The 10948-nt window shown below is 38.9% G+C and overlaps 1 protein-coding gene across 1 annotated transcript; it reads left to right on the top strand.

Annotated features, from left to right (window-relative positions):
* The first annotated feature begins 2260 nt into the window (after positions 1 to 2260).
* STEAP1 (STEAP family member 1) lies at positions 2261 to 6635 on the top strand. Its single transcript, XM_049769087.1, has 4 exons — positions 2261 to 2341; positions 3099 to 3611; positions 4564 to 4728; positions 6285 to 6635. The coding sequence occupies exons 1-4, from the start codon at positions 2261 to 2263 to the stop codon at positions 6540 to 6542; spliced, it is 1017 nt and encodes a 338-aa protein (XP_049625044.1). The 3' UTR covers positions 6543 to 6635.
* Positions 6636 to 10948: the final 4313 nt, after the last annotated feature.

Raw genomic sequence — 10948 nt, 5'->3', positions numbered from 1 at the left:
TGCTCAAAGGAATAGAAAGGTTTACCTTACTCTCAGCCAACCCAGGTTGGGTTCAATCCTTGCCATTCGATATGATCTTTGAACCTGCCAGGAGTAATTTCTGAGTGCAGAGCCAGGGGTAACCCCTAAGCGCTGCTGGGTGTGGCACCCTCAAAAATAAACCAAAAAAGAAAATTGGGAAAGAATATGTTCAAACAAAAACAGCAAAGATTAATGACTCTTTAGTAACAGTGTCCTTTTGGGGCCGGTGAGGTAGCACTAGAGGTAAGGTGTCTGCCTTGCAAGCACTAACCAAGGAAGTACCTCGGTTCGATCTCCCAGCGTCCCATATGGTCCCCCCAAGCCAGGGGCAATTTCTGAGCGCTTAGCCAGGAGTAACCCCTGAGCATCAAACGGGTGTAGCCCGAAAAACCAAAGAAAAAAAAAAGTGTCCTTTTAACTAAAGTACTACATATGGTCTAAAATACAGAAACTTTTTTTTTTTTTTTTTTTTTTGGTTTTTGGGCCACACCCGGTAACGCTCAGGGGTTACTCCTGGCTATGCGCTCAGAAGTCGCTCATGGCTTGGGGGACCATATGGGACGCCGGGGGATCGAACCGCGGTCCGTCCAAGGCTAGCGCAGGCAAGGCAGGCACCTTACCTCTTTGCGCCACCGCCCGGCCCCCTCAGAAACATTTTTTTTAATTTCAGAATATTTTTTGTTAATGTTACTTAACTTTTTTATTGAATTTCAGAGGACAAATACATGATATAATTTTCTGAAAATAATTGAGATAGGAAAAATAATGAATAGTATTATGAAATCATGTTTTTCTTTCCTAAAAAATTGTCATACCAAACCTGAATGATAATCTGCAGGTTCATCACAAAGTTGTGTTTGTTAGTGACGAACACAACTCAACTAGCCCAAATAATAGCAAGTCCTGTCTTAACCCACAAAGACAAGTAGTTTACTAAGTAAGGTGGAAAAATAACACTTATGAGACTGCACATTGGGTCACATTAACAGTAGTGTCTATTTTGTTCATTGCCTAAAACTGACTACTTTTTTTCTAAAAAATAGCAATAAATTCCAGTATTAAACCCTTCAAGTTTATTAAATGCAACATCCTGAAGTATAATCTCATACCAGCTCACTCCAACCTCCATTGATCACATTGTTAGTCACAAAAATAAGTGGTTACCTCTGTAAGGGATTGTCGTCCTTCCTTTTTTTTTTTTTGTTTTTGTTTTTGGGCCACACCCGGCAGTGAGTGCTCAGGGGTTACTTCTGGCTGTCTGCTCAGAAATAGCTCCTGGCAGGCACAGGGACCATGTGGGACACCGGGATTCGAACCAACCACCTTTGGTTCTGGATCAGCTGCTTGCAAGGCAAACGCCACTGTGCTATCTCTCCGGGCCCAAGTTTCCTTCCTTTTAAAGTTAGAAAAGGCAACATAAGACTGGAGTGATAATAGCAGGTAGGGTGTTTGGCTTGCAAGCAGAGTACAGCAGGTAGGGTATTTGGCTTGCAAGCAGCCAACCGGGATGCAGTCTCAGGCATACCATGTGATCCCCTGAGCACTCTCATAAAACAAAACAAAATAAGAGACATCAGAACCTTTGAATCCATGAAGACACCAATGTCATTCTTGGTACCAGTAGTTACTCTTTATTTGAAGGTAATGGTTTGAGACTTAAAGATTACAATGAAGGAGCTAAAGCCATAGTCCTGTGGGTAGAACATTTGTCTTGCATGCTATTGACCAGATATTCAATCTGTGGTACCACAGGAGGAGTAAGCCCTGAGCACTGCTGGATGTGGCCCTCAAACAAACCAGAAAGTCATGAGGTTGAATGTGTTAGGACCCTGAGAATATAGCTCAGTGATAAAGTGTTTGCCTTGCAGCAAATGACTGAGCATCACCCAGTAGTTCACGGTTCTCAGCAGCACCACAACTGCGAGTACCATATCTAAAAGTATGAGTCCCCTGGCAAGCATTACAATTAAGTGTATGAGCACTGCATCCGTGTATGAGACACCAGGTGAGTACCACAACAAAAACACACAAACTCCATCAAACCCAATTATGGAGTCAACAAAAGAAAAAGAGAGAATGTGTGAATTGGTCGCTTTCCACATTTTATTCGTACTTTTCTGCCTCTCTAGTTCTTAAACTGATAACATTTTCATCTTGTTCTATTATAGGTTAATCGTCGAAAGCAGACTTGAATTTCTTTTCCTGTAGGTGGTTGAAACCACACTACTTTATAGACTCAATGGAGAGTAAACAAAACATCACAAACCAAGAGCAGTGGGAAATGAAGCTTAGGAGAAATCTAGAAGATGATGATTCTTTGGTAAAATAATAATGAATTTTAATATATCAATAGAACTTAAATGGTATTCTATAGTTCTTGGTTATAAAAAAAATTACTTTAACCTAGTGTGTGGAGATCCATCATACTAATGTTGGTCGCTGATTATATTGAAAGTAAAGGGCCAATGGTGAGAAAAATAGCACCTTGACTAGTCTTCAATTATTTTAAGAAAGTCTTAAATAAAGTCATCGAGTTTTGGAGTATCAGTAGAATGAGTTAGACCTGGTCATCTTTAGGCCCTTTCAATTATTTCTAATATTCTGTGGGTCTAGGTTTTTTACTAGGTCATTAATGACACATAATAATGATGTTTTTCTTTTTTCATTTTTTCTTCTGCACTTAAAAATTACTCCTGGCAGGCTTGGGGTACTATATAGGATGCTGGGGATCAAATCCACATCAGCTGGTTGCAAAGCACATGCTTTATCCACTGTGCTATCATTCTGGCCCGAGGATTTTAAGTATTATAAATTTTGGTTTTTAAGTTGCATATTTTTTCAAAATCTATCTCAATAACAATGTTTAAGCTTCAGTGGATTTATTATTTGAAGCACATATTTCACTTGACTAAGTAAAATGAATAACATTTTATTGATCAGCGCTACATATACTACCTTCAGCTCCTCAGTATTCAAAAGCATGGTTCTCAATGTCCTCCTTTACTGATGAACATGATGATGAATAAGTTTAAGGAAAATTCCATTACTTTATTTAATTTATTTATTTTCTTTTCTAGAATAAAGACTCAGGAAATTCCAGCATGCTGAAAAAACCCGTGGTTTTGGACATGCAACAGACATCTCATGTTGATGAATACGATTGCCCCCTAGAGCTTCAACAGGAACAGAAGCTTTTTCCAATGTGGGCCTTGCCACTTAAAATTGCTGCAGTTGTATCTTTTCTGTCATTCACTTATACTCTAATGAGAGAGGTCATTCACCCTCTTGTAACATACCATAAACAATACTTTTATAGAATTCCAATCTTGGTTATCAACAAAGTTTTGCCAATGGTTTCCATCACCCTCTTGGCACTGGTTTATTTGCCAGGTGTGATAGCAGCTATTGTCCAACTTCGTAATGGAACCAAATATAAGAGATTTCCAAATTGGTTGGATAAGTGGATGTTAACAAGAAAGCAGTTTGGACTTCTCAGCTTCTTTTTTGCTGTGCTACATGCAATTTATAGTTTGACCTACCCAATGAGGCGATCCTACAGATACATGCTTCTAAACTGGGCATATAAACAGGTAAGATAATGTTTCTAAAACATCACTCAACTAAAATGTCTAAATCATTATTTCTTCAAGTTAACTTTTTCTTGTTTTAGTACTAATACCCCAAACCTTATGCTCAGAAAGTTATCTGTATTTTATATTCTGATCTCTTTTTTTTTTTTTTTTGCTTTTTGGGTCACACCCAGTAACGCTCAGGGGTTACTCCTGGCTATGAGCTCAGAAGTTGCTCCTGGCTTGGGGGACCATATGGGACGCCGGGGGATCGAACTGTGGTCCGTCCAAGGCTAGCGCAGGCAAGGCAGGCACCTTACCTTTAGCGCCACTGCCCGGCCCCCCATATTCTGATCTCTTAGGGCTTGATTATATACCGATATGTTGAATGATTTATAAGTTTTTCATAGCAAACAACCTTAACTGTAATACAAATACTTTGTTTCAGAGAGAGGACCATGTTTCAGTAATAATCTATTGCCCTCACAAGACTACCTCTTATTTTTTTTATTAAATATATTTTTATTTAAGTAACATGATCATATTTGGGTTACAGTCATAACCAGAGCACCCCCCTTCACCAGTGCAACATTACCCCCTCCCCCCAAGACTACCTATTAATGCTAATCATTCTTATTTTATGCTCATATGCCAATATTTTAAACTATTGCATTATAGAAAAGAGCTCTTACATTCTTTCCTTAAAGTAATGCAAAGTCAAATTTGTGATGGAGTCAGAGATAATTCAATGTATAAGGAATTCACCTTGCAAATGACCCATTCAGATGTAGTCCCTAAGTCCTGCCAGAACTGATCCTTGAGCTCAGAATGAGCAAGGAGTAAACCCTGAGCACTTTCAGGTGTGGTTTCCCCATATGCCCCCCAAAAAAGTGTGGAGATGCCATAGTGGGCAGAGGGGATGAAAAGTACAGACAAGTACTGTTTGCATTTATCTTTTCTGTTCACCTTGTAGGTCCAACAAAATAAGGAAAATGCCTGGATTGAGGATGATGTTTGGAGAATGGAAATTTATGTATCTATAGGGATTATTGCACTTGCATTACTGGCTCTTTTAGCTGTGACATCTATCCCATCTGTGAGCGATTCTTTGACATGGAGAGAATTTGACTGTATTCAGGTAAATCATCTATAAAATAAGTCTCATAAAGGTGTTTTATAAAGGTAATTTTTGATGCTTTTAATATCAAGTATATTGACTTCATTTCAACTGAAACAATGGTTTTTTAAAATGGTAAAGTTCCCATACTTGTTTTGGTTAAGCAGCATGTTTTATCACATTTCCATATTGCTTCTAAGTACATATGTAAAAAGTATTAGTCAGAAAAATGTATAACATTTGAAACTTGTTATACAATTCATTATCCATTTAATAACTAGAAATATTATATTTCAGGAATATAGTATACCCCAATGTTCTTTTGCTTATTCCCTAATTTCATTCCTGTATTCTAAGATAAACAGCTTTGTATTGCTTATTTATGGTTTGGGGACCACACCTGGCAGCACTCAGAGGTTACTCCTGGCTCTATGCTCAGAATTCACTCCTAGGGGACCATATGGAATGCTGGGGATTGAATCCTAATTGGCCATGTGCAAGATAAATGCCCAACCTGCTGTGCTATTACTTCGGCCTTGTATTATTCATTTAAAAGTATTTCTTTTTGAAGGATTAGAGAGAATCTTTTTTTTTTTTTTCCTTTTTTTTTTTTTTTGTTTAATTCTTTTTTAGAGAGAATCTTCAGCAGGTAGGAAACTTGCCTTTTATACTGCTGACCCAGATTCTACCCTCTGCATCTCAAGCACCACAAGTGGTTGCTTAGTTGCTTAGTACAGAGCCAGGAGCAGCCCCTAAGCACTGCTGGGTGTGGCCCTACAGAAGGAACAAAGTATTTCTTCTTGAAATATATTTTCTAACCTACCAAAAGTATTCCAATATATGTATTGAAAAGCTCCTTTTTCCAAATTTCACAACTCACTTGAATTTCTAAACTTGAATATTCTTGGAATTCAAAACTATAGACTTACTGAAACTAATATATAATTGCTAATTATGGCCGAGAAAGCACTTGTGAATACAAGTGAGTCTGTGTCTGACAAGATTCAAGAGATAATTCAACCATAAGCACCTGCCAAGATTTTTTTTAATTACAAAGCTTCAGATTTTATGGGTAGGCATCTTCAAAAATTTCCAATCATACATGTCCATACACATGTTTTAGCAGACAGTTACAGGGGTCTTCAAATTACGGCCCGCAGGCCACATATTGTATTTATTCCCATTTTGTTTCTTCACTGATAAATAAGATATATGCAGTGTGCATAGAAATGTGTTCATAATTTTTGTTTTTACTATAATCTGGCCCTCCAACAGTCTGAAGGACAGTGAACTGGCCCCCTGTTTAAAAAGTTTGAGGACCTCTGGTAGCAGGACATCCGACTAGTACAAGTATTGAATTTCCTTCCATCTGAATTATTCCACTGTATCTAAGATGATGCCACATTTTCCAAGTATAGTAATTTTTGTAAGATCAACCTGATGGACATCTGGACCCTGTGTTTCTCATTAAATCTTTTGGAAATGAAAGAATTTCCAAGCAATAGACTAGTTCCAGAAAAAGTAGGATAGAGTGAACTGAACTAACTCTCACAAAATACTTTCATTTTCTTTTGCAGAGCAACATAGGAGTCTTTATCCTTTTCCTTGGTACAATACATGCATTGATTTTTGCCTGGAATAAATGGGTAGATGTGAAGCAATATATATGGTACACACCTCCATCTTTTATAATAGCTATTTTACTTCCAACTATTGTCCTGGTGTGTAAAGCTGTACTGTTCCTGCCATACTTCAGAAAGAAGATTTTGAAGATCAGACGTGGTTGGGAAGATGTCAGGAAAATTAGTAAAACTGAGATGTCTTCTCGTTTATAAAATTACTGTTTATACATTTTTGTTAAGTATTGATTAATTCTACCAAAAATATGTCAATCTATTTCTTTAATAAAAGGATGTTTGGGATATAAATAGATGAGTTTGAAATATGTGTATTTTCTTGAAATTTTGATTCAAAATAAGGTCTCTAAGCCATTATGATAGTACAGCTGGTAGAGCACTTGCCTTGCATGTGGCCAATCCAGATTTGAAACCCTGCATCCCATATGGTCCTCTGAGCCTGCCAGGAGTGATTCCTAAGTGCAAATCGAGGAGTAACCCCCTGAGCACTGCCAGGTGTGCTCCTCCCCCCAAAATAAAACAAGATCTTTATCACTTCCTATATTGAGTAATACTAAACATAACAAATATCTGATTTTTTATACAATAAGCCTATCAAAAAGGTAACCACATAGTATGGTATATATGATTTTCTTTAACATTTCCTTAGGAGATCAAAATAAATGTATCTGCATTATTTGGGAGGTAGAAATTTAATACCTAGGTATAGCAATATCAGCAAAATGCTAGTAATTATTGACTATAATGGGAACAGATTACTTCCTTATTTTGTGTTACAACATCCCACAATAAAAACTTTTTAAATTTTCATTCATAAATTTAAAAATATCTTAAACGCGCCAGAGCTAAAGTACAGTGGATGTGCCTTGCACCCGATTTACATGGATTTATTCATTGAGCTTCACTAGAAGGGAGCACTGAGCACAACCCCAAAATGAATTTTTGCTCCGAATAATCATAAAATCTAGGATATCCAGGAAAAAGTAAATTGGATTTCTTTTTGTTTGTTTGTTTTTGGGTCACACTCAATCAGAACCAGGAGTAAGCACAGAGCAATGCCATGTGTGGCCCCTTGCAACAAAACATATTGGTATAAACCTGGGCTGATGCAGTAGTACAGTGGGTCGGGTGCTTGCCTTATATATAAGTTACTGACCCAGGTTTAATCCCTAGCACTGCTCATGGTCCTCTGAGCCCACCAGGAATGATCCCTAAACACAAAGCCAAGAGTAAGCCCTGAGAACTGCTGGATGTGCCCACCACAAATTAGATTCGCACACTTTGATTTCCTTTCACTCCTTCAATGAAGATTTATAGAGCACTTCCATATATTCTACTTAGAGTCAGAAAGGAAACATCCAGGTAAAGATAACCTCAACCCCCCTCATAGGCTTATATGATTAAATATATTTAAGTATCATAATTACAAATATGTTTGTACTTGGGTTTCAGTTATTAAAAAAAAAAAACCTTGAGGCTGGAGCAGTGGCACAGAGGGTAGGATGTTTTCCTTGACATGCTAACCTAGGACAGAGTATGGTTCGATCTCTCAGGGTCCCATATGGTCCCCCAAAACAGGAGCGATTTCTGAGTACATAGCCAGGAGTAACCCCTGAGTGTCACTGGGTGTGGTTCAAAAACAAACAACAAAAAAAAACCCACCCCCCTTCAATGCAACCTTCCCACCACTGATGCCCCCCATCTCCGTCCTCCACCATCCCCTGCCTGTATTCGAGACAGGCATATTCTCTCACTACCATTGACACGATAGTTGTTACTGTAGGTATTTCTCTAACTGCACTCACCATTTTTCGTGGTAAGCTTCTTATGGCCGGTCCTTCCAGCCCTCATTTCTATTGTCTCTGGGTATTATTACAATACTATCATTTATTTTTTCTTAAATCTCACAGATGAGTGAGATTATTCTGTGTATATCTCTCTTCCTCTGACTTATTTCACTCAGCATAATACTTTCTATGTCCATCCATGCATAAAAAAATTTCATGACTTCATTTTTCTTTTTTTTTTTTCTTCATTTTTCTGAAGGCTGAATTGTATTCTATACATGTATCACAGTTCTTTAGCCACTCATCTGTTGTTGGACATCTGGTTTGTTTCCAGATTCTGGCTATTGTAAATAGCGATGCAATGAATATAGGTGTGCAGACAGCTTTGTGTGTGTGTGTGTGTGTTCCTAGGGTATATCCCTAGGAGTGGTATAGCTGGATCATATGGGAGCTCATTTTCCAGTTTTTTGAGGAATTTTCATGTTTATTTCCATAAAGGCTGAATTAGATGGCATTCCCATCAGCAGTGAACGAGAGTTCCTTTCTCTCCACATCCCTGCCAGCACTGACTGTTCTTGTTCTTTGTGATGTGTGTTAGTCTCTTTGATGTGAGATGGTACCTCATAATTGTTTTGATTTGCATTTCTCTGATGATTACTGATGTGGATCATTTTTTTCATGTGCCTTTTGGTCATTTGTATTTCTTTTTTTATTTTTTTATTTTTTTTTTATTTTATTTTTTTTTTTTTTGGTTTTTGGGCCACACCCGGTAACGCTCAGGGGTTACTCCTGGCTATGCGCTCAGAAGTTGCTCCTGGCTTGGGGGACCATATGGGATGCCGGGGGATCGAACCATGGTCCATCCAAGGCTAGCGCAGGCAAGGCAGGTGCACCTTACCTTTAGCGCCACCGCCCGGCCCCTGTATTTCTTTTTTGACAAAATGTCAGTTCATTTCTTTTCCCCATTTTTGATGAGGTTAGATTTTTTTTTTCTTGTTAAGTTCTGTCAGTATCTGGTATATTTTCTTTCTTTTTTTTTTTAAACCTGGTATATTTTCAATATGAGCCCTTTATCTAATGGGTAATGGGTAAATAGTTTCTCCAATTTTGTGGGTGGCCTTTTTGTATCCTTGTCACTTTTTTCCTTTGAGGTGCAGAAGCTTCTCAGCTTAATATAGTCCCATCAGTTTATTCCTGCTTCCACTTCATTGGACAGTGATGTTCCCCCTTGAAGATGCCTTTAGTCTCAATGTCATAGAGTGTTTTACCTATATCTTCTTCTGCATACCTTATGGTTTCAGGTCTGATATCCAGGTCTTTAATCCATTTGAATTTGATCTTTGTGCATGGTCTTAGGTGGAGGCGGAAAGAACACTTTTTCTGTTTATTGTTTCGTTTTTGGGTCACATCTAGCACAAGATTCAGGGGTTACTTCTGGCAATGTTCAAGAGACCATTGCCGGTATCAAGAGAAATGCCGGTATCAATCCCATTTGGCCACATGCAAGGCAAATGCTCTACCCTTTGCACTATAGCTATAAACTCTGGCCCCTCAATAAACAATAAAAAAAAATTAGGGACCAGAATGATAATACAGTAGGGAGGGTGTTTGCTTTGCACATAGCTGACCAGGGTTCAATCCCTGGCATCCCATGTGGTCCCCCAAGCATCACCAGAGTTAAGTCCTGAGCACAGCACAGGGAATAACCCCTGAGCACCACCGGTGGGGCCCATAAACAAACAAAGATAAATTTTAGGCATTTTGATTAACAATATGATTAATGATAGAGTTTCAAGCATAAAAGCTTTTGTTTTATTTTGCTTTGGGGCCACATTCAGCACTGTTCAGGAATTACTCCTGGTTCTACAGTCAGCAATTACTGTGTCACTACAGGCAGTGCTCAGGGGACCATGATAGGATGCTGAGGATTGAACCCAGGTCAGACACCCTCCGCATTGTGCTATTGCTCTAGCCCCACAAGCATACAACATTCAAACATCACACCCTCCATCAGAATATCCCCCTTTCAACCACTTAAGACCACCTGCTATGGTAAACTCAGTTCTAAAGACCAGATCTCATCTTGTGTCATCTCTATCTTGTGTCATTTGTTATTTTCTTACTATTTTTTTGTATCCAGCATATGACAGATCATTCTGTATTTATTCCTCTTAACTTCACTCAGTGTCCATCCACACAGCAGCAAAATCCATGATCTCTTCTTTTCTAATAAGTATTCTATTGTGTGTGTGTATCTTTATCCATTCATCTATAATTGGAAATTACTTTTAATATCTTTTTGGTTCATTGGTGCAGATGCTGAGAAATAGGGCAGATGCTGAATCATACAGATGCTCAATTTTTTTTTTTTTGGTTTTTCGGCCACACCCGTTTGACGCTCAGGGGTTACTCCTGGATAAGCGCTCAGAAATTGCCCCTGGCTTGGGGGGGACCATATGGGACGCCGGGGGATCGAACCACGGTCCTTCCTTGGCTAGCGCTTGCAAGGCAGACACCTTACCTCTAGCGCCACCTCACCGGCCCCAGATGCTCAATTCTTAGTCGTTTTGTTTTGTTTAACTTCCAGGCCAGAGCTATGCATTTGTAAGGCATTTGCCATGCACGTGGGTGACCCAGGACAGACCTTGGTTCGATCCTTAGAGTCCTATATGGTTCCCCAAGCCAGGAGCAATTTCTTATTTTTCTTTGTTTGTTTGTTTGTTTTTGGTTTGGGGGTCACACCCAGCAGCGCTCAGGGGTTACTCCTGGCTTTACGCTCAGAGATCACTCCTGGCAGGCTCAGGGGACCATATGGGA

The sequence above is a fragment of the Suncus etruscus genome, chromosome 1 (genome assembly GCF_024139225.1).
Source record: "Suncus etruscus isolate mSunEtr1 chromosome 1, mSunEtr1.pri.cur, whole genome shotgun sequence".
Lineage (NCBI taxonomy): Eukaryota > Metazoa > Chordata > Mammalia > Eulipotyphla > Soricidae > Suncus > Suncus etruscus.
The sequence above is the reverse complement of the archived record's forward strand: the minus strand, read 5'-3'. Positions and strand labels throughout refer to the sequence as shown.

Bases quoted from the DNA above. Each gene is read 5' to 3' on its own strand.
- STEAP1 (XM_049769087.1), top strand. From the start codon at position 2,261: ATGGAGAGTAAACAAAACATCACAAACCAAGAGCAGTGGGAAATGAAG. The intron at 3,612-4,563 runs GTAAGATAATGT...TTCACCTTGTAG, and splicing joins TAAACTGGGCATATAAACAG to GTCCAACAAAATAAGGAAAA. The intron at 4,729-6,284 runs GTAAATCATCTA...TTTCTTTTGCAG, and splicing joins GAGAATTTGACTGTATTCAG to AGCAACATAGGAGTCTTTAT.